The 24,922-nt window shown below is 41.5% G+C and overlaps 1 protein-coding gene across 1 annotated transcript in view; it reads right to left on the bottom strand.

Moving 5' to 3' along the window:
- Nucleotides 1-24,141, bottom strand: part of fcho1 (FCH and mu domain containing endocytic adaptor 1) — a 57,942-nt gene extending 33,801 nt beyond the window's left edge. Inside the window, exons 1-2 of the mRNA XM_071486228.1 lie at nt 24,022-24,141; nt 10,921-10,971 (exon numbers count right to left, since the gene is read on the bottom strand). Coding sequence (XP_071342329.1) covers nt 10,921-10,947 — 27 coding nt within the window. The 5' untranslated portion in view covers nt 10,948-10,971; nt 24,022-24,141. The remainder of the gene's footprint in view (nt 1-10,920; nt 10,972-24,021) is intronic.
- Between the last annotated feature and the right edge of the window lie 781 nt (nt 24,142-24,922).

Raw genomic sequence — 24,922 nt, 5'->3', positions numbered from 1 at the left:
TGGACAAAACAAGACATTAGAGACATTTGAAATAAGAACAGACATTTTTCACCATTTTCTGGCATTTTATGGACAAAACAATTAATTGATTAATCAAGAAAGTAATGCAGATTAACTAATAATGAAAACAATCATTAGATGTGGATCTAAACAAAGCGTTATCCTTTACCAGCAATGAATATGCTGATTCACGATAACTTACATAAAAATCTACATATTGACCCAAATCAAATACCTGAGGGAGGAAGAAAAGTCAAATCATTTTTCATAATGGCACAGGGGAACACATGTCAGACTGCCAGGTGCAACACAAATTAAATCATAGTTATACTAAGCAACACTTGTGCGTGTTTAAGTGTGCAGGTTCTTGATTGGGAAACCAGATGCGAGCCGGCACTTGTAGATGTTGAGTCATGCTAAGCAACCTGATAGCACATTACACGGGGGTCTGCGAACCCACCGGCAGTCTTCAAGTGTCTTCAAGTGCCATAATGTATTCCTTAATCCTTCAGCCAGCGCAAACCCCTCACGTCTGAAATATGCAAACCCCCTCTTCTCTCCCTTCAGCTGATCTCTTTTTCATCAATTAAGTTGACCGTTTTGGTCACACATGATGGGGCCCATTACCATGACAATGAGCGGGATGATGGGAGAGGGGAAGAGGAATGGTTGGTGGGGGGGGTTGTAAAATGTGTATGTGGGCAAACTTATGAAGAGTCCTGAAGACCACTATGAGGTGTTGGGGTCCGGCTCACATTTGTTAAGGGGGAGGATGGGCAGCAGGGACATTATCATTTTATCTCAGTAAATCAAGCGCCAGCATTGGTCTGTTAAAGGGTGAAGAGCCTCCCTTGTTCAAACCAGTCAGCGTCATGGTGGCCATGACCATTTAACGTTACGGACTTTAACAACAGGTGTGCTGAGCCTCGATTCTCAGAGCAAACCAAAAATACTGACACATAACAATTCCCCTGCCTTCCTGATCCAAAACACTTAGAAATGCAAAACCACGACCCCAGTAAAGCTATTCAGGAAAAAACATATTAGCAGGGGTCAACGTTTAGGTTCAGCCAAGGGTCACTTCTTTCAGCACTGTTCACTGCTGGAGACAATGCAGGTTTGTTGTGCAGTGGAGACTCACGTCTACATGTTTTCAGTTCATTCCTTTCATTTGCTTTAATATTAGTTTTTTTAAATGAAAGAACTAGATTAACAGAACTGTGGCTCAGTTTAGACTTCTATCCTCTGATAAACCACCTTAAACCTCACAGACTTCAGTGATGCAGGTGAATCAGGCACCACGAGTTTGTGTGGAAATCCCCGTCTTAAATATCAACCAGTTTTATATATAAGTATACTTCTCATTTTACTGTTTTATTCCATGTTCTATTTTTCCTGTGTTCAGTATTTTAAAGTGCTTTAGAGAAGTTATTTGATTGATTTATTAGCCACATTCAGAGTCAGCCCTTCCTGTTATCAGATATTCTGTTTTAGTGAAAACCATGAAGCACAGAGGATTATGAAAACAGTCTGAAAGAGGAATAGACAAAGATGTTTTTAAAAAAAGAATAAACTTATGATCAGTGAGTCTCTTTTTGTCTAAAAACACTAAGGAACAAAATCTGTTTGAATAAACGAGAGGCGTATCGTTCAATTAAACGCAGATAAGAAACATTTTTATTGGGATTTATATGTATGTTGTTATATCTAGAGTCAATACTAAAACGTGGCTAAAAGAATCAGCCACCATTTGTCCATTTCGCCAAAATTAACTTGTCTTTACCGCTGCTCAAAGAAGGTCTCAGACGTTCGGACCAGCTGTTGTAAAGCGTAGGAGTAACGTGCTTCAGCTGAGGTGAGGATACTCTGGTGGTTTTCCACCTCTGCCTGTGAAAACAGAAAGAGGTGGAAAACTCAAACGTTCTCAAACGTTTACGTGTACAACAGATCGAGGCTCACCGAGCTGTCCTCACATTTATGTAGCCGCTGTATCTTTGGCAGACAGTGTTTTAGATCACCGATACAACAACAAAAAAAAAAAGCAGAAACACACATTGAGACATTTCCTCTACACTATTTCATCTAGCTGACAGTTTGCCGCTTTAATCATTGCTTCACTCGTGTGTGTGTGTGTGTGTGTGTGTGTGAATTTGTGTGTGTTTTACATCACAAGTCTCCAGAGTTTGGTCTTTCTAACTCAGGAGTCGGCAACCTTAAACACTCAAAGAGCCATTTGGACCCGTTTCCCACAGAAGAGAAAACACCGGGAGCCACAAAACCCTTTTGACATCTAAAATGAAGAGAACACTGCATATATTGTTTTTTACCTTTATGCTATGGATAAAAAAAACTATAGTGTGTTGCATTTATGAAATCAATGAACTGCCACAGAGAAAACGAAATTACCGGGCGTCGAAAAGCTCAAAGTTGCCGACCCCTGGTCTAACCAATGTCATCCACAAAGGGCCGCTGGGCTTGGTTGTAGATTTAAGAGACTTCACCAGTTCTGACTGACTGTTGGCGAGCCCCAGGTATTTAAGTCTGTGTGACATCATCAGCCTTGTGATGACATCACTTGTTTGTTAGCGCTCCTGGCTGTTGTAACGACAGTCATTAGAGTCACTGAGGCTAAATGTGAGTGGTTGTTAAAATGAAGCAGCTGCAAGGATCATTCCGGCGTCAACCAGTTGCCCTTGATTCAACCTCTCTCAGAAAACAGACTCCTCAGGCGTAGCTGCTCTCACTTGATTCTAATTAGACGCATCTTCAGACTTCTCTTCAGGCTTTTATGAAACTAATTACAGACAGTGAGGAGACCTGGGCTGAGCTAAACTTTGCGCTGCAGGCTCTGCTTCACAGCTGCTTCACCACAACAAATAAAAGATCTTCCTCTGCACGTTCGCCTTCATCGTCTGAGTTGTGCTGTAGATCACAGAAGGACTGAGGGACTGCTGAGGGACCACGAGGCAACAAGGCTTTTCTAGCTGTTGGTGAACAGAACGCCAAACATTTACAAAAATTTTATCCACAAAACAACAAGTTCTGGGAAGTAAAAGTGTCTCAGTTACGCCTAAATGTCAGACCAACACTAAAATAAATTTTTTACCTTCCTCATTTTAGTTTGGTTGAACACAATGGATTTTTTGTTTTCAAAGAGGCTGAATAATAAATGATTGACAGCTGTCTGTCACTCATCCATCAGCATGAAACCCTCATAAACCAAAATGAGTGAGAACACGACTCACTGGGCTGCTGTTGGTCTTTGCCTCTGATTTTCAAACATGAAAAACTGAATGGTTGTTTTAGAAACATCACACAAATTTTCATATAAATCTGATGCATAAAAAGCCATTAAAGTATTAAAAAAGAAAAATGCAGCTACAGAAAAAATTCTGGTGCTGGATAGTTCAAACAGAACAGAGTGGAATAGAAAACTTGACGGATTTTGTGTTAGGACTGAATGTTCTTTCTAACTGAGCAAACACACACACAGTGTGGTGCCGACAAGTCTGAGACGGGCACAAATACATCAAAATCAAATTAGTAAACAGGTCAGACGACTTTTCTCTAACATCCTCGGGGAATAAATGAAGGATATTCCAGAAAAACTGCGCAACCTGTTTATCAGTTTGAAGGACAGTGTGTGCACCAGCATGTCAGCCGAGCTGGGTGGCACCCTTGAACTGAACTGAACTGAACTGGCAGAACACACAAGATGAAAACTGCACCATTATCTCTGCATAATAATGATTATTCACAACATTGTTTCCAAGTGCACCAAGTTGCTTCTTCCAGACTTCTGGTTTCTCTCTTTTTTTTGCAAGAATTTCAACAGAGACATGAGCATGTTGCTCAGCTTGGCTCTGACTTTCTAATACACTTTGTTTTTTGTTCTCTGGCAGCGTCCAGAGCTGTGCCTTTAGTTCTGGCTATTGGTCAAATCTGCCTTTACAGTCTGTCTGAGAGGATCAGATGTCTGAGGACATTCCTGCAGCGTAATACAGCCCCTCAATCAAATGAAACTAAGATACTGAGAAGAACACAGCAGAACTCACCAGAACAAAAGAGAAAAACAAGGCGGCTGAAGCTGGAGTTATGCTTAACGTTGCTCTTTCTCTTGTACTTGTATGTACAACTCCTACGACATTTTCTTTTTGTTTTTCTTGACTCTTAAATCAGCTTTCTTGAAGGACACATCAACATTTGGAGGGTGCAAGCGTTGGCTTCTCTGCAAGCCTCTGCAACCTCTGCAACCTGTCTACATGTGGATTAAGCACAGCAGGGAAGCATAATTCCACCTTAAGATCCTGCAGGTTTTCAACAGCTACACCACTGTCAGTGAGTGCACCAGGGAGGGATTGCTGCTGTCTGGGACTGCCAGACTGTCACATTCATGTAAATGCAGCAATGGTCTATAACTAGTGTAAAGTATAAAGGTCATATTCATACATTCATTCTAAACAGCTGTTCATGTTGAATTTATGTGACTTCACATCCAGCTGCACATCAGACCTTTGAAATTCTGCATGAAATATAACGATTAGAGCGAAGGTGGAGTGAGGGCTCACACTCGGCTTCTTCAGTCTCTTATCTCCTGCAGAAAAAAAACAAAACTTTCAGCTGTGCCAGAATAAAATCCATTTGGTGACTGTTCGTAAATATATTTACAGTATTATGATATGACAGGAATGTTGCAGGTGTGAAATGAATATAGAAATATAAAAACCTCTCATTTAGTTTGTAAATACATTTTAAGTTAAATTTGTGCTAAGCTTCCAATAGTAGTTTTGAACACATTTCATACAAACGTCTATATGCGACTTGAATTTCTGACTATATTCAGGCATCTCCCTACATACCTCATGATTTAGTTTTCATTCTAATGTTAATGAACAAGTTTCCATTGGGGCCATAATTATCCCAGTTGTCGAGTAAAATGGATAATTACAGTGCAGATCCCTTATGATCCAGTTCTGTACATCACCTACTCTTAAAAACTAAGGCTCAACACGATCCTCCCCTGCATCAGACACCATCCAGCAGCGAACCGACTGACCAGCCCGTCAATGCCGCCGGGTTTAGCTGACTCACAGAGAGTTTTTCTGCTGACTGGGCAGGTTGAGCAGAATGAACGGTCCCACAGCAGAGAGGTGTCAATAACATCAGGAGCAGGTAGCAGCAGCAGCAGCAGCCTGTCATCACTGAGGGTCCCAAACTAATTTGTAGAGTAGGCGGATCTGCAAAAATTCACCTCTGCAAGTCTAAGTATTTTCTTGGTTTTTTTTTTGACTGTTGTGCTTTGAAGAAGTGGGGATAGGCCATATGGATAGTTTCAGAAAAGTTTCTGCGGATTTTTATTTATTTATTTAAATATAAATAAATATATATTTATTTCCAGCCATCCGAAACTGTTCAAACTCACTTCACACTGAGAGTGTCCCTTCTCCTTTGTTATATTCTCTCCTTCCTTTTCACACACACAAATATAGTGACTGTTATATTGATCTATCTTGGATCCTAATCTAACTTGGCACAGAAAAGATCCACGAGAAACAACTGAGAAAGAACAAAGGCAATGAAAAGGTCGGAAGCAAAGACCAAGGGAGGGAAGTGAGAGATGAGACAGAGGCAAGAGAGGGAAGGAAACATGGTCCGGAAAAGGAGCTTCACACTTTGTGTTTACTGTTCTTCGCCCCGAGAGAAAACCCCATGACTCAAAGTGATGGGATCGTAGCAATGCTGGCATCATTAAACCGAGAAGCAGGCAATAACAAAAACCCACTGGGTGTTGTTTGTGTGTGTTTCTGTGAGCACACTCTCTCTTGTATCTGCGGGCAAAGAAGGAGCAGGTTTCTAAGAAGAGAAGATACAAGACAGCCCTGTGCACCGTGCAGCCCCGACACAGAGCAGCTTGCTGATCTGTGCTGATAGTCTGCTGCTGCTAAATTCCCCTGGATAACATACAGAACTTTTATCGTCCATTCACCACAGCAGAGGAACAAAACATAGTCTGAGAGAGATGGGAATATTATTAAAGATCCCTCCAGAGGTCTCTTTAAAAAAGAATTCACACATTTCTCAGTAATGTGGAGGAATTTCTACCAGCCCAGGTACAAACCCACACAGTTACAAAAGAATCAGTTATATCCTTATTTTGTGATTTAAAGGCAGTGAGCTTCATCACGATGACCATTGCAGTGTCTCAAATCCATACTACACATTCATGCTCAGCAGGGTTATTGTACGTTCACACTGAAAAGGGACCACATCAAGTCATTCGGTTAGAAGGCATAAACGAAGCCTTGAGTTTTTGGCTGTGATGTCGATGGACATGATGAATGAATGAATAAAGTGGCAGTTCAATTGACTTCTGATGGTGCAAGAAATGTTGTTTTATCATTGTAGCTTATTTGCGTGAAAATTTGTGTTGAAAATGTACTGAACTGATTAAAATAAGAAAAATTATAAACAACTGAATGACTTTTCTGTCAGTAAAAATATGTTAAGTATGTTTATTTCTTATATACTGAGTGTGAAATGGTAAAATCCTCAATTTACTTTAATGACCAAAACAGTATATTGCATTTTGCTGTCATTTAACATGGAGTTCCTCTCCTCTCCTCTCCTCTCCTCTCCTCTCCTCTCCTCTCCTCTCCTCTCCTCTCCTCTCCTCTCCTCTCAGTGAGGCAGAGGGGATACAGGCTGACGACTCGTTATGTTAGGTGTAATAAAAGCTTTCCAACAAGTGTTAGAAATCCCTCTAAAACCAAACATGGACAGACGTCGACACCAACACCGGAACAAAATATCAGCTTGTTTTGAACGCAGTGTTGAGGATGCTAGCAGCTCTCCTGCTGTTACAGCTACAAAGAGAAGCTGGCAGCCTCCCAACCCCCAATGTGCAGCCCTCCCCTCATCCACTAAACACCAAATCCCCCCAAAGCAGCCAACCTAGAGAGAACACAGGCATTCGTCTGTTAGTAGTAATTTGATTAAACAAACATTTATTTTGTAACATGCACAGGACATGCCTTCTTGCTCTTATTTTGCTTTTTTATCAGTTATTCAACTTATTCCAGACTAAGTGCCACACAGTGAACCTGGAGCCTTACGAGTCCACGGTGCACTGGGGCCCTGGTTATCTGCCCACTTTGCCCAATTTGCAGGGCTCCCCACACATGCCTACCTTCTCTGCAATGTAATTTCCTGAAGGAAAGTATGGTTTGGCATTTAGCCTCGACTAGAACCAGTTTGAGGGGCAAACATATCTGATAAACAGTCTGCTCAGATGCATTTTCCTTTATAATATATGAGAAAAAAGCCTTTAAGATTCTCTCTCATGGGGAAATTCCCTTGCAGGGCTGCAACTAATGTTTTATTTCAATTACAGATGAATCTGCGGACTTTTTTCTCCAATAATCAACTATTTATTTTGTCAATAAAATGTCAGAAAATAGTGAAAAATATTAACATTTCCCACAGCCCCAGATCACATCTTCAGATGTCATTTTGTCCAACCAACAGTCTAAAGACCAAATATAATCAGTCAGACAAATAATTTGGCTTAAAAAATGACTAAATAATAAAAATTATTAAATTAAAATAGTTTCATTATCTGTTTTTCAACTCATCAATTAATTGACTAACTGTTGCAGCCGTATTCTCTTCTGGTGCATTAAAAAAAGCCAAATTCCAAGAACTAAGCGGCACCAATCCTTTCAAACCTTACAGAGAAAAAAAAATTCTATTCCTAAGACTTAACTGTGCCTTAATTTACTAAGGGTGCACTTAATTATAGCTGATGGGCTTCCCCCTGTGGGCCATGAGCACAGCTCTTATATAGTTAATGGGAAAGGACAGCGTGCGATGGAGGAGGCTTTGTGAGCGGCTGTGAATGTTCTTGAGCCAAACAAGATGAGGCTCTGTGAGTGTGCGACTAGTTCCCGAGTGCCTGTGCTGGCTAATTAACTAAAGGGTTGATTTGTATTACACAGCTACTTGTGTGTGTCTACGTAGACACATATGCAGACACACAAGTTACACAGTATGTTTGCTGGCTTGAATGATGAAGAAAATGAAGCTTTTTTTTTTGTTTTTTTGCCTGGATTTCAGAGGCAAGCATTGTGACGAAGCCTAACATTTAATCTCCTCTGAATTACAGAAGCACAGCAGCTCTGTGACCTTGTCTTTATGCCTGGCTGAAATTCTGCTTCCCTTCCTACCAAGTTTGCTCTCATGTTCTTGCTTTTTCCCACCTGCCTTCCTGCCTGCAAACCTGTTTGTCTTCTTATCTGCCCCCAGCACAAACACTGCACTATGACACTATTCATGGATCATACATGGATATTGAGCAGGAAAAGAAATAGTGTAAGACTATACAAATACTCTAACAGCTAAAATTATTAAGCCCTTAAAATTACTCACATCCACATCCACAAACCAAAAGTTTTGAGCTCCTGTGCCCAGTATCTATCAGGTCATTGTTTAGATGCTGGAACAGAAGAATTATCCCTCAGACAAAAGCAGAGAGGATGTTATCGGAGATATCATGTAATATTCTACATGGACAGACAGACAGAATCATCCACAGTTATTGCTACGTTCAGGACAAAGTCACGGTGCAGGACCTGTAATCCTCCCAAATCTCATTTCTGTGTCTGAAAAGTTCATTTTAGTTCAACCGCTGAAATATTACTGAGGACATGTCGTAGCCTGACGGGGCGAGGGAGGAAGAAGTAGGGCACACCTGAAATAGATGCACCAGGTGTGCAGGGACGGAGCACGAGGAGAAAGTGAGGAGAGAGGAGAAAATGAGGGAGAGAGCTCCTGAAACGGCAGACAAAGTCACACGGGGACGAGGGTGATGTTGGGGGGAGGAGGGGGAGTTTTCGCTCCTCCTCTTTACACCTCTGTGGAAAGTTGCTAATGAGGCTATTAATTACTGCTGAATTAAGCTAATTAATGCCACAATTTCACTAATATTGCTTTACTAAGTTATCAGTTTATTAGGTACATATGAAATTATGATAAACTAATAATAACATTTTACTGACCCAAGTTTAGAGAGGTGTTGGCAACTCAGTACTTATTTTTGATGATATAGTTAGTGGTGGTTGGTTAGGGTCAGGGTTAAATAGTGGAGGTGTGCTGGACTTCCTTATGTTGAAATGTGTCTCTAACAGTCTATTAAAATATGCTTTTGCATTGTCCTGAGAGTGAACGCCCCTGTTGTACCCTTCTCCAACAAATGTCCGATGTTATTGGGTCTTAGTGGGTTTTTTTGACCAGTGTAAAAGCCGCTTTACTGTGTAGTTACATACAAAGTCAGTGTGAAGAAACTAAGATGTAAAAACATATCTGTGCAAGTTGAAAACACTTCAGCTCAAACATAACATTTGCGCATATCCCAGGTTCTTAATCGATCCACTTCATAAATGTAAAGAGACAAGAGGAAAATGTAGAGGCACTGACGGGAAATAACAGGAGGAAGAATTTCTGCTTAGTTGTAACACACTCACAAAAACAGTTGTCTGTTGCTGGCTAGCTCACAGTTAAGGCACTCGGGCTGTTTGGGGAGAATTATTTGCCCCAGTACGCAACAAGAACGAAAATTCAGTTCACTTTCTGCCTGAACACACCTTCAGGTTGTTCACTTGATCTTTGATCAGATATTTCCTGATCTAAATCAAGAAACTTCTCTGGCTTTAACCTATATTTCATTTTGGAAATCTTCTTTATTTTCCCCTTAACACACTAGTAAAAAAAAGGCTTTTTCAATAACTTTCTACTGCATCTATCAGCCATCATCTCCACATAATGATTGCCTGTTAAAGCCAATACATTGTTATCAACTTGACCTTGGAAGGCAGTTGAATTTCTTGCTTTCGCTTGTGGCTGAACCATGGTGGTTCAGACTAATCAGGGTGCTAGGAGCAAGGCAATCCTGGCAGCTGGAGGCGGGTCGTAGGTGTGAAAACGGTGACTGTTAATTAGCATCAATGGCGGCACCTAAAGAGGTTAGCATAGATGCTGCTATAGCATCAGTTATAGCAGAACTGGAGAGTTCGTCTTCATCGAAAGAGAAGCCACGGACGTCACTGAAGGTGGCTCTCAATGGAAAATGGAAAAGGTGTTTCTACTCTTCTCCTGACTGACTTCAGCATGAGTTTCATTTACCAACTAGCTCCACTGGTAGTGAACAAAAAATAGGAAGGATGCTGAATCTGATGGGCTGAAGTTATGGTGATAGACTTATGGTTCATCTTATCACCAGCAAAGTATTTTTGCTGAAAGTGTTTCCCCTTCTCCAAAAAGTTTCCAACAAAGCCTTCGCAGATGATTCATGTAACAAACCACCTGGTACGTCAGCTTAGTATCAACTAAATCCTCCAAAAAGAATTGTTATGGAATTGGTTTCCCAAACTCAGCTATCACATTGGCCCTAGTGACAACACAATAGTAGGGAAAGCAGAGTTATATCAAATCAAAAGCAGCCGCTTCAGAAAAATAGCCATTTGTATCCAGTGACACCGCAGGAAGAGACATTATCTCTGCCTACGAGAATAATCTAAATGAAGTTGCTCTCCATGTGGCTGAGCGCTGAATACAAGATCGACCTCTATGGTTTGCGAGTGAGCGGAGGAGGTCGACAGCAAAACGCTTTCAGCGCGTACCTGACGAGCAGCAGGGAGCCAGGAGCTTGGCCGTCCACGGAGAATATAAATGAAAAGCTCAGTGACTCATAGCTGCCATTCAGCTGTAATAGGTAAGTAATACATGACAGCAAGAGCTTAAGGCATAAAAGCCCAATCACTGTAACCATCATAGACACGGGCTCTTCTTCATTATCTCCATCATTATAATTTTATATTATACCATCACATTTTTATTTTAATTTACAAGTGTTTTCAAGACACTTACCCAGAAGTTGTTCTGAAAGAAGGCCATCTTCACTCAGAGATTCACAGAAACCTGTATAAAAAAAAAAAAAAAAAAAAAAAAAAAAAAAGGCAGAACAGCATTAGAGAAAAATCCGACGTTAAGACCTTTCTTTTTCATTCAGCTTGACCTCCATTTTCTCCACATCACAGTCTACGTGCTGGTGAGAGGGAACTGGAGGATGCCTTTTGAGTTCCTTGTAACTATCTGTAAAGACCTGGGAATTTGGCTGCATGAAACTGTATATGTGAGCACAGAGAGTAGGAGAGAAAGAAACAGATAAAGGACTGCAACAGGCTGACACTGGGCAGACTGCAAACACAATGCAATGACGTCATTAATATACTAATTAGTGTTTTGCATCATCTAGAAACATTTAGCGACTTTTTCCAGCCGGCTTAGCTATTTTCTACTTTCAGCAACAGTTTTCAACTGCATCGTCTGTTTTGCAGATTGACCATTTTTCCTCTGCTTTCTAACAATAAACTGGATTATTCAAGTCTCTGCAAATCGCACATAACAAGCTTCCAGAAAGTCCCGGCTTTATAAAAAAAACTCCTGAGACACCTTCAGTGTAGGACGGGGGAACTCCCGAGGGAGAGCAGAGGAGAGCTCAGCAAATGACTTCAAAGGAGAAACTGGGAGGATGGAGGGAGGGAGCTGAGGAAGGAAGCGGGGAAGAAGAGGAGGAGGAGGAGTGACAGGGGAGCTGGGGGAGGAGAGTGAGGGAATACAGGGGAGAGGAGATAAATCGATGGAGGGAACGAGGCTGAGGAGACGAAGGGAGCCTCTACGGAGATGATCACAGCTTGTGAAAGTGGCAGCCGCTGTCCTCATGGTTGAGTCACGCTCAGTCAGATGCTGCTGTTGATCAGCTCACACCTGTGGCTGTGTTTGTTTATCTGCTCACCGAACACCACGGCTGTGCAGAAAGGCCTTCAGTAACCTCTCAGCACTTGGATCAATACTTGATACAAATTCATGTAACTAAAATTCAAGACATTGTTTAGCAGAATAAATAATTACTGTCGATATCGTTTGACATTTTTTTGGAAATACGCTCGTTTGCTTTCTTGCCGAGAGTTATACGAGACTGACCACTGTCATCTGCATCTAAGCATAGTTTCTACTATTCTTGGTTAATCACTGAATCACATGCATGTTAATAAGCAGTTTTAATGGCAAATATTAGGGGTCTGGCTCCAGTGGGGTATTTTGCCCCTTCTTTCCTTCTTTATTGCTGCATCTGAAAGCTCTCCATCCTCCTTTTTTTGCAATATGCATAAACAAACTTGTGATGTTACAGTGCAGAGACAGTGGAGCAAAGAAGCTGATTCTTGTTTTTTTGTATAGATCCTACAGATGCTTGTATCGATACTCAAACCAAGATGCGGTATTGGCTGTATTAATACTTTAAGGCTCGATCCATCCAGCCCTCACAGAAAGAAGAAGCCATAATGAAAGAAATATCACTTCAGCTGCAGGTCGTGTTGGGCTGAAAAGGCTTCAGCAGAAATCGTACTATTACACTAACGAGGACAGAGAGGAAAACAAAAACACTTGTCAATATTAAGAAAGTTAAAATATTAGTTAGTAATTAGTAAAGGAATCATTTACCATGAAGTTTACAGAAGCCTTGAATTCAGTCACTTCTTTCATTTCATTTCCCTCTACAGAAAACATGAACGCTTATTTTCTTATGAAGCTTTTATACTGTTAAACTATGCATATGCAGACACACACACACACACACACACAACAGAATAATTGACAAACAAAGCGATTCACAAACAGACAAACCATGTCTCCATAAATTTTAAGATGGGAGTTGTCATGACAGCAGAGACAGTTTTAGTTGGCTGATGGCTGGGGGGAATACACCGTAGCAGCAGCTGAGCGCACACCTTCTGACCCTTTATTCACACAAACACACACATTAGAGAAGCACATACACACATGCAAAAGCAATACAGGAATTTGGTTGTGCCCTTTCCCAGAGAATCCATAATGCAAAGCGTTTCCCCAGGGCTGATGTCACGCAGGGTTCCTGTTATGTGTTATTCTGCTGACTGTGTGTGTGTGTGTGTGTGTGTGTGTGTGTGTGTGTGTGTGTGTGTGCTGACAACAGCCCTTTCCCTGTCTTGGCGCAGACTCAGCTCAGGCCTGGTGACCTGGCATCAGGCAGCAGCAACACACATAGAAACAAACACAGCAATACGGCCTCAACATAAACACACACACACACACACACACACACACACACACACACACACCTCACACCTTGTTAATTAGCTCAGCAGTGGGACTGGAGGCCCCTGCAGACGACGTTCTGTTTGGCAGAGCTGGACAGAAATATTACAGAGCAGGGCCGGGTGATAATTCAATATTACATTTTATTTATTTTCACTGGAGTCAGGATGTGACAGTATGATCAGACTGAGTCCAGCACATCAGTGTATGATATTTCATTTTTCGTGCTCTCTCATTCATGATTTCTCTGTCTTTATTAAAACCGTATGACCTGCAGATTCTGGACCTCTGGACCAAACTGGATGGTTCAACAACTCAGCTGCCAGTGTAGCAGGTTCACAGAGCCCAAATCTATAATACAGCACTGCTACAGTGAATCCTACCTTAATGGAGGTTATAATTTGGGCTCCAGCTAACGGTGATTTTCATCTTTGTTTCAACAAACAGCAGCAAAATGCTAATCATAAGCTCTCAGTGCCTACAGCGACGTCTACAAATGTCTTGTTTAGTCCAACCAACCATCTAAAACCAGAAGATACAGTTCACAGAGGAGAAGGAAAAACAGAAAGTATTCAGATGTGAGGAGCTGGAACCAGTAATCTTTTGCTACTTTTGCTGAAATAATGAGTTATGCAATTGATTATCAATTATAGTTGCTGATTAACTTTCTTTTGCCCAATTAATCAATTATTGGTTATGATTTTTTCTTCTAACTGTTTTAGACAGGCTGTCATTTGTGTTGTGTTACAGTAAAAGGTTTGTGTCTAATATTTTGTCCAGTACATTTATATAAATAGGGGTTGAATAAATATTAGAATTCAAACTGTTTATTTTGTGAAAAATGCAATATGAACAACATTTTGGGGATCAATATCTGAAATTCTGGAAAAACATTTCAACATAAAACTTTTCTAAAGATAAAAATTTGGGGCAAAAAATCTTTGACAATGAATGAACACATCACTGTGCTACAACAGTGCTCAGCTTTCAAGCTAATGAATGATATATCACAATATAAACAAATCTTTTACACTCTACAATCTAGTTTTATCATGACATGGATTTTAAGTTTGATGCATTGACCAGCTTCTCAGAAAACACAGGTCAAAACCAAACAAACCAAAGGTGAAATCCAACACAGCCAATGAGTGAAGTGAGATCTGCCAATAAACGCTGACTGAGCAGAGTTTTCATGGTAAAATACCCATACAGGGAGACAGTGATCCTGACCAAACCACCAGATGGTTTTCAGGCGAGCAGAAAGGGGGAACAGAGGGAGGACGAGGGATAAACAGACACACCGTGATGGCGAGGGCGGCAGAAGCTTCTGTTTTCCTCTTGCAACAGCCTGGTGCACCACATCGAAACACACTGCAGATCTGAGCTAATTAGCCATTTTGTTTTAACCCTCACGGTTTTGACACAGCAAGATCTACAAACACAAAGACTGAGAGAGGGCTCTGCACCGGGACCCCGTGTGGACACCGCTCACGGTGGGATGTATAGAAGTAGCTGACATCCAGCATTCTCCATCTGGTTCCAACTAGACGTTCAGCTGAAATCAGCTCTCAGGCACACAAAGCCCGGAGAAGAAGTGGGACACACTGTGACCTTGATTGCTTTCTCGCTCAAGATAATTTTTTATTCGTGCAGATTTTGGTCTTGCTGTGTGTGTGTGTGTGTGTGTGTGTGTGTGTGTGTGTGTGTGTGTCCATGCACAAATGGTTTGGCCACAGGAGCAAGGAACAACCTCACTATAGGCACAAACACTCAACTGTAAGAAACTAACGCACAGAGAGGAGACAACTCAGGGCTTAGGAAACTTAGACGTGATCATTTTGAGTTGCGTCAGTGCATCATACTATGAAGGACAGGTTCAAATATTATTGCCGATTAACCCAGAAAATTAAATTACTGTTATCTTCCCAATAATGGAATTGCGGCCACAAATTACATTTGCTAATAGCTGCAGCTCTTCTGTGACTGTGAATGGACACCACGAGCATAATGGTAACACAGACAGACTGATGAATTTAAATGAACTGGATTGCTGCCTGTTATCAGTATTACAGAGGAAAGTACAAAGAACAATGGCAGAAGAACTGCTTTCCTTATGTTAATGACAATGTGTTTGCAAAAAATGTACTGAGAGCAAAAAAATTCATTAATACATTTTTATACTTAGCCACTAGCATGGCTAAAAATAAAATAAAAATAAAAATCAAGAATATTAAACAAAATCTCACTTTGTGTTTCAGAAGCAACTGTTCTGACACTTGTTTCCCATCAAGTACAAGAATAATTTTAAATGCTTATCATCCATGGTCGTAATCCTGTGTACGTTCAATCATGATACATCAACCCTAGACGAGAGAGAGAGAGAGAGAGAGAGAGAGAGAGAGAGGAGAGCAACACAGTCAATCGAAAGTAAAGCAAAAATTAATAAATAAATGATTACATGCTTTGAGGTGCGGATCATATCACCGGCAGACAGACAGACAGAGAGACGAGGCTTCCAGTCTTATCAATGGACGCACACTAACCTCTTCTTCTGCCACCCTCACAACACACAGATGGCTGCCGTGAAAAATTAGGACTAGTAAAAGCAGATGGGGAGGAGTGAAAGAAAGTCTCATACACTGACAAAAAGTATTCACAACCCATTTCATTCCTGCAGGAAATAAATGCAGTGTCCCCTCCGTCCATACTCAGCGCTTCTGTTTTTAATTTTCCTGTCCTCTTTCGTTTTTTAGGAGAGGGGGCGACTGAAGGGAGGGAAGGTCACCGCAAACTCCCGCCCCCTCACCACCCCTCACCACCCCTACCTGCCTCTCTGCTTCCTCCGGAGCGGGAGACGAGAGGAGAGAGGTTGGACAGGAATTACTCCCCACGTCTCTCCTCGCGCTGTCTGTGAGAACAGCAGAGAGCAGCCGCCTCCTCTGGCTCAAAGACCAAATAAAAATGGAGCTGGGTTAAATGTAATGACACAGTCGAGTGTGGTATAGAGATGCTTCAGCAGCCTCTGAACAGGCACAGCACGAGGGAGACGGCAAATGACACAAAGGGAGAGAGCGGGAAAAAGGAAGAAGGACAGGTAGAGGTGAAAGACAGAGAGGTGCGAGGCGAGGCGGCTGGAGGCTGAGATAAAACAAACACAGCCATATTGCGAAATCAGGCAGGTAAACACAAACCAGCCTCCAAACAGGCGAAGGACAAGACGAAAAGATGAGACGAACAGATGCCTTTCAAAGTCAGGTGGAAGTGAGGAGCAGTCATGGAGGGGTCATCTACTTCAGCTTACTGAAAACTGATGTCCATTGGTGTTGAAACAATTAGCTGATCTCTCAATCATCAGTCAATCTTCATAATTGATTAAGTCATTTATGAAGAAACGAAGAGTCCACAGCCGTGCTAGCAGTGGCGTGCCTTAAGCTAAATGCTAACATGCTATGCTAATGTTAGGCAGCTTTAAAGTTTACAATGTTCACCATCGTAGTCCAACGTATCAACATGGTAACATCTGCTAATTAGGATATACTGTCCAGAAAACAATGAACGTCTGTACAACCATTTGTGACAATCCGCCAAGTAGATGTTGGACCTTTGAAGTCTGCACAACTGGAGAGAGAGAATTTACCTGAAAACTCACTACTGAAAAAACAATCAGCAGATTAACCAGGGATGAAAACAATCGTAACAGTAGATGCAACCCTTGAGTACTTCCTGAAACCGTCTTTAATGTCATTACTATATTTAACACAACAGCAATGCCGTCAGGTTTCTGTTTCGTCAGTGCAGGTGTGAGGCACCGACTGAGGAAGGACAAGGACAAACAGAGTGAATTCATGGAGCAGCTGGGGCCTCAAAGAGAAGTCTACTGCACTGCAGATCGACTCGTCTGTCCTTCAGTATTAGTTTTAAACCTGATTTGGCGAAGCGTGGAGGAGGGATCATTTTGTGTCAGGCCTAATTTCCCCTTCACCACCACAGCGACAGTCTTCTGCCACATGTACCAGCGTGGGATGACTCACAGCTGTGGCTGGTAACTTAGAGCAAGATTTCACTGTGGATGTTTGGTAGTTTCTTTCATCAATATAAAACCTGTGTGGGTTGATGTGATCAGTCAAGCTCCAATACAAGCTGTTAGTTCGTCTGATCCACTGAGTTACTCTTTGCATTAGTTAGCACGTATTTTTGTGACACATATGCAGATTCAAAGAGCTGTTTTCTGCATGCACTTGATATTTTAGCGATCTTTTTATTTTTCAGTCTCGTTCCACAGCTGCAGTAATCCGTCTGCATCAGCAACTAAGAAACTGATTAGCTGACTAATTAACTAATCTGTGCATGCAGGCTTATCCTTAAACCTCTGGGAATAATGCATGATGAGAAGAATTACGGCTAAACGTGAGATTGCTAATGATTCAGAGCTTCCACTTGCATCTCATGGTCTTCACTCAGTGAGTGGAGCTGGCTCAGGAGTCACCATGTGACCTAAATGTCAACTTTTGGTCACGTGACAACAAGTGTTCACTCATGGGGAAGGATCATAACCCAAAACCACAGATTTTAGGGCTGCAACTGACGATTTCCTTTTCTTCTTCAAGTCATTGTAAATGAAATATCTTTTTTTGAAGTGTTAGCTGAGCAAATCAAGAAATCCGAACACGTCTGCTCGGCCTCTGAGAAACTGTGATGTGATTATTGTGTGTGACTATTTTCTGTTTATCTAACAAACAAAAAGATTGATAAAATGATGGAAAAATAGATAAACTGATGTCTGACGCTTTAAGCTGAAATACAGATCAGATCAAATGCTCACATCAGGCCCCTGATCCTACAGATATTCAGTCTCCCGGTGGTGATTCATTGTTTGTCTAATATAAGAGACAGATGATTGCTACAATCACGGATAACAAAGTCAGCACCCACAAACATGTCAGCTCAGCCCACAAAGCCACATGCGTCAACCCAAGCACACTAAATCCAGAGCCTATACTTTAACGATGACACTCTGTAACCAACAATCACATCATCGCCACCTTGATGACAGATCTACACCCTGTATTTAAAGACTAAAGCAGCTCTGCACAGAGCTGCTCTTAAAGTGATAAACAGGCTCGGTGAGCGTGTACTCGAGCCTTCAGTGACTGAGACAGAAAGAGAGAAACAGTGAGACAGCAATTACAATAGATGGGAGGCTGTGAGAGAGAGAGAGAGAGGGAGCAGAGTGATAAACACAACCCAGGCTGTCAGCTCCCCATTGTCCTGGCCTGAATGTGCTTTTGTCACTGCAGCATACAGCCTCAGTCCAGTCCAGTCTATGACAACGTGCCAGGCGGGCATCACTTCCAAGTCATGGCATGACCAGCTGTGTGAGAGCAGAGAGCGCTCGGCACGACAGCAAACACTCTCGCACCACGCGTCGAGGTCTGTGCACCGGCGAGAGAGACGAGCATGGTCGTAGTACTGCAGCTGTGACCTAAGACGGCCTCCAGCCTCTCGCTGCAGCTGACTGTATGTGAGGAGAGGCTGGGGACTCATTTCCAGCTCATCCACATATCTGATAAGCTACGTCTGATATGTGTTAAGTGATTAGGGAAAGGATAAGGTAGCATAGGGAAGCAAAGAAGTGATTATAAACATCATTACACAGTCCAACTTTAAATGAGGAAACTTTCCGCTATAATAAAAAATCATCTCACCTTGAAATCACTGCCTACTGTTCCCCCATGCTGCTGTTAAACCAACACATAAAACAATTAAGGCAGCAACTAACAATTACTTTAATTATCAATTAGAGCTGTGACAATTACGCTATTACTCATTTTGATGATCGGCAGCAAATATACAAATAAAGACGCCAAATATCTCCTGGTTCATGATTCTCAGATGTGAGGATTTGATGCTTTTCTTTGTCATATCTGATAGCAAACTGAATATCTTTGGGTTCTGGACAGAACAAGATATGTGAAGATGTTACCTTGACATTTCATAGATGAAACAATTCACGGAATAATTCTACCACGTTATCATGGATTGATTTGTTGATTATTTTCCTGCTTAACTGTTTGGTCTATGAAATGCTCATCACAATTTCCTGAAGGTTAAACGTAGCATCATCAACCGCCCAAATCCCAAAGATGTTCAATTTACTAAACATAAGACAAGGAGACGCAACAAATCACCAAATTAAGAAACAGGAATGAGCAAACAGATGGGATTTTTGTTTGATTAACCTACAACAACTTTGCAAATTGACTAGTTGTCTCAATTAGTCATCTATATTTTCAGTGTTGGGTTATTCTGTTTTAAAGTATTTGTTGGTTTAGTCTATAAAATGTAAAAAGTGCTCATTACAGTTTCCCAAAGCCAAAGGCGACTTCTGTGAGTTGCTTGTTTTGTCTGAACAACTGTCAAAACCCTAAAACATCCTGTTTTTATATCAAAACAGGGAGAAGCAGCAAAAACGATTAGACAGCAGATCAGACAAAAACAAGCGATTAGGGATTTCCCTCCTCGTGGCTGTGGGTGATTCCTTTTTTAATTCTGAGGTAATTAAAATAATCTCAAATTGAAATAGCCCTCTCCACGCTGCTAATAAGCAAATTAACAAAATTATTTTCTCCATTCACCTCTCGTTATCGCTCCTTCCTCCTGAGCACAGTACAGCGTAAAATGAACCAGTAACCTAGAAACAGACCCTCGACAAGGGGGGGTTGTTAATCCTGCTCCTCCATCCTGCCCCAGGATCCTCCCATCTGCCACGAGGAGATGTTGGCTGGGATCACTCACAACTTCAGGCACAGGTCATTATTTTACATTAGGGGCTTTTACAAGAAGAATGTCACCCAACTGCATCTGGTGTAAAATGCAAGAAATGAAACGAACTGCAAATCAAGAAGTCAGAATTGAAAGTACCAAGAGTTTTGTTTGTGTTTTCATCATTATGTAACAGGTTAGCTTTACTGTTTCCTGCCTGAGATTTCCTGCCTCTGGGTCCTGCCCTGCTTGGCAAAGACGAGGAAAGGCCTCGCGGCTCTCTAGCCTACATATGAGAGGCTTCACATGTATAATTAATATTTGTCATGGGCACCATATAATGTGTTGCAGGGGAGCCAACAGAGAAAGAGGGAGGCAGGTTAAGGACAAGTTGTAGTAAGAGGATCCTTGTGGGTCAAAGAGAGAGAAAGAGGAGTCATCAGGGAAGGTGAAGCGTCCAGCTGATTAACTATGCATGGCTGCAAGCGTGTGCACATGAGCGTTTGAATATTTAAGCCACAGGACTGTTCAGCAGGTTGTTGTCAGATAAAGCGTCGGCTCGGCACAAACACCTAGCCCATTCAAATCGAAATGCAAAACCGGGAGCTGTTCTTATTCGCCTGCTTCTTTCTTTTCTCCTCTCCTCTCCCTCCATCAAGCATCCATCTCTGACGCGTGCAGGGCTTTACAGAGGTGTTTGTGGTTTAGTAATTGGCTGTGTGCTGCTGCAAGGTTGTGACGAAACAGCCATTCAGCAAAGGGTTGAGCATGTCGCCAGAGGTTCGGGCACTTTTCATTGCATGCATTATCTTCTCAGGAGGGCGGCCTGCTCACGTTGTGGCTGCGTAAATAACAACCTGCTGCTTATCTCACCTGCAGGGATCCCAACATGTCCGTGCTTATACACATACAGACAACAGTTCAACATGTATTATGAAATCAATGATATGAATATTCAAATGACAGCCAAGTCTTAAACTACAACAGCTACTGTAACTGATCCAAGAACGGGCTCAGGGGTGGGGCTGCAATTGACTGTTTTCATTGTTAATTAATCCAACTGTTATTTTGTAAATTAACTGACTGATTGCTGCCCAACACCTTCTAATGAAGAGCCTCCACACCCAAATAGATTTACCATCACAAAAAAACAGGGAATGTTCATCATTTTTGGTTGAAAAATATATTTTCTAAGTGACCATCTGTCTGCTGTCCTAAAACGAAAAACGTACACGATAACACGGGCTCCTGAACATGACCAAACGGTATAATTTGTCCTTTTATCTACTGTCAAAGTCTCCAGCTTAAAGAAAAACTCCCCACTGTGTTATCACCAGTGCATTTTTAGCACTGCTGCTGGGAGCCTAGTAAACATGTCAGACTATGTGGGTCATTGCTGAAATATTAGCAGAACAATGAAATATGTTACCATGCAATATTTATCATAATCTCTGGGATAATGACAAGGCCAGCATCTGTCCTGGAGCTCACTCACGCAGCCAGGATACTGTCCGAGCTTTGTCTCTTCAATTAAACATCTCCAAGACCATTATGGCCGACACTAGGTGTTCACATTTAATAGTCAGTTTAAGACTTCAGGCCTTGGGTGCTCTTGTCCTGCAAGATTTTGTCTGGCATCAGCAACACAAGTTTAAATTCAAGTTGTTGCAGCAACATGAAAATTCGTTACTATGTGACAACATAAAAACAGTGATGGATAGTTTGGGGACCAAAAATATCTGTACAAAATATATCGGCAACCCATCCAGTAGTTGCCAAGATATTTCAGTCTAGACTAATGTGGTGGTGGGCCGACCAACAAACAGACTGACACTGCCCTTCAATGAGCCAACCAGTTTAATTCATTGATATCAAAAGACCAAGCAGCAGTCAACTCTCAACTCAATACAAGCAGACAGACCACTGTACCATGAGAAGACAGCTGTGCTGTGGTCTACAGATGCAACTACTGAGGCTTGCTATAGCTGGAAATTAAGTCAAATGTCACAGTGAAAAGCTAAACATCTATAAGGCAGTCAAAGGGGAATTCCAGCCCGATTGCTTTGGTGCAACCAGACACTGGCTGCACCTCCTGAAAGTGATGCTATGAAGGAAACAGCCTGAATCTGAAAACCCTGAACTCACCAAAATGATCGTCTTACTTTTGTTCTTGAAGCAGTGTCAGTAGAATTATACTTGGCTGGCCAGTGGTAGACAATCTGTATTTATTAGCAGATGATTTTTAGCGTGTTTGATAGCACACAGAGAGTGACAGGAAATGTCCCCGGCTGCATTCAAACCAAGGATGTTGTGGTAAGAGACAAACAGACCACTGTGAAAACCCACACGTGTAATTCCTTGCCATAAAAGTTCGAGGCATATTCACATTCATAATCTTTCCAAATCGAAGCATGTTTGCAAACTTTGTTGATATTCATTCACCAACATGTCTGTTGGTCAGAGTTAATCTAAGTATCAAAACATGTTTGAGGAGCAGAGCTGCTCTTTGGGATCATAGATAGTAGATAGTTACAAAACACAACACAACTGGTAAAGAAAGATCCTTTCAATGATGATAAAGGTGTTAAAGGCACCTTTGTAGTGTTGTCAATTAAAAGAAAAACTACGGCAAAATACTACATTTCCATTTCAAAGACAGTGTCTAACTGTATTATCATTTTAAGACCAAAAGAATTACATCTTTACTGCTTTAATCTGATTCCTCTTTGGTACAAATTTGTTTACAAGAGCTGGGGCAGGGTGTCTCCAAGTTAGGTACCATTTTCCAACTGAAGTAAACAAATACCTGTCATACCTCTAAGAATTCAGGATATTTAAGACAAAACAGTTCATATTTGCAGGCATGAAGATCTCTCTCACCATGAACCTACAACCTACACACCCCACTGATCTCTGATCTGCGATGTCCAGCAGTCAACACAGAGCTGGTTCTGACTGAGCTTATAGGCTCACTGAATGTGACTCTTATATGTGAAGACAGTGACCAATGAGTCTAGCCGTTACATTTGCATGGCTGATATTATCATCTGATTTCAGCTGATCAAAGACACACGGGGATCTGCATATGTGCCCCAGGAAACAACAAATTACTGTGGCACAGAAATCGTGTTCAGTTTGTGTTGAAACTGTTTTAAAGAGGTTGATTCAACTTTGTGGTCCCTTTGGAGGCCACAGTTGTGTTTCACTGTTGAACTGTACTGTACTGTATCACACCTGTAGGTGTTTCTGATATTTAGTCAGAAAACACAAACACCTCTCTGCGTAACGCAATACAGTTCAACAACAACACAACCTACATCCTCCAATATGATGCTACAGCTGAATCAACTCCTTTCTAAACCAATTTCGATGAAAACTGAACATCCCTCCACAAAGGGAGGAGTTATTGCAGGTTATTGCAGGTCTATATTAAAGGTAAGTTTTTTTCAACTGTAAAAAGCATCTTGGTAACAAACCTTTGAAAAACCAATGCTTAGGGTTTACTTGCCTTTTTGTTCCAGTGACCACAGTGTCACTACCAGATTTTTTTTTAACTCCTAATATCAGCCATGTCCTGGTTGAACTGAGGTCACAGGTTCACATGATTGTGTAAACTTTTCTAATGAGGTTCCTAAATACAACAGATGCAAAAGTTGAAATTCAGTGACATCATGGCTCGGGTGCAGCCTCAGGGAGCACACTGCCAGAAATATACCAACATCACCAAAACTCACTCCAGCAAAACCGTGACCCACCTCGGCAGAAGATGCTAATTCTGGATCTCTCTGTGGAAACACTGAGATATTCTGGATTTGCTGCGCTGAACTACACCTATCAAAGTCCGGATTCACATTATATTTCAAGCTCATGCATTTACTTGTCTCTCACAAGTTTCTCTTTCAACGTTATAGCGGCATTTCCCTCCGTGCATATGTCAAACAAATGCGCTGCCAGTTCAACAATGTCACAGCCATGCTTGATCAACTCGGCATTTTTTTAATAGCTTAGCGTCCGCTCAGCGTTTGGAGCTAATTTTACAGAGGAGGGTAAAAGAGACAGAGAATAATTTACCTGTACAGACTTCTCCCACAACGTTTATGGTACATTTTCCATCCCCGGTCTTTCAGCTGCTGCTCACACGCACCCTGCGCGGTTTGATCGTAGTAGTAGAAAGCTACCAGGCAGTTCCAGTGTGCGGCCAAAGCCCCGCCCCCAAGTCGATGCTGATTGGCTGCCCCGCCCGTCAGTCTGAGAGAAACGCGTAGTAGGCATAGCAACCATAAAAAGGTGGGTCTAAGAGAGTATACAAGGAGCTGATTGGGTGATTGTTTCAGAGGTAACGCCCACAAATACAGGCTGTAGAAACCTAATGTGACGGAGTTCAGCGTTTGTGGAGCGAAATAAAAACAAAGAGTGGGCAAAGTTATCTTCAGAGATTAGAAGATTAAGCCTATTATATACAGTTTTTTTTTTTTTACTTTAAAGTTGGAAAAATCACCACATCTCACATTGTATAAGGTCTTATCCAGGTTTCTCAAAACCGGAACACTGTAGCATGTAAACACCTAATCAGGGTTTCTGAGCATGCTTTCTTGGTAAAAACAAATAAATAAACAAATAAATAAATACGTAAACATAGTGGCTGACTTGGTGCAAGACACAGCTACACATAGATGATCAGAAACCAGGAACCTTACACTGTTGTAAAATGCAGAAGTCTCACTGTTTTTTTTTTAATGATTGCATGATTCATTCAAATCGAAATATTAAAGATGTCTTGTGCATGATTTTGTCCTCCTAAATTTAGTTTCATATACTGTATTTGGTATCTTTGACAGCTTTTGGATCTCCACTAGAATTATAAAAAAAATAAGGTCTTTAGGTGATAAGTGCTCTGGCAGCAGTTCGGGGAGTTTTAGAGAAAAGGCAGTGCCAGGAGAGGTCAGTTACCATAAGATAAAAGCTTCATTTC

This window comes from Trachinotus anak, unplaced genomic scaffold, assembly GCF_046630095.1.
Source record: "Trachinotus anak isolate AG129_WGS33_773 ecotype Australia unplaced genomic scaffold, CSIRO_AGI_Tana_v1 ptg000010l, whole genome shotgun sequence".
Classification (NCBI taxonomy): domain Eukaryota; kingdom Metazoa; phylum Chordata; class Actinopteri; order Carangiformes; family Carangidae; genus Trachinotus; species Trachinotus anak.
Note: the sequence above shows the minus strand (reverse complement) of the source record. Positions and strands in the feature narration are given on the sequence as shown.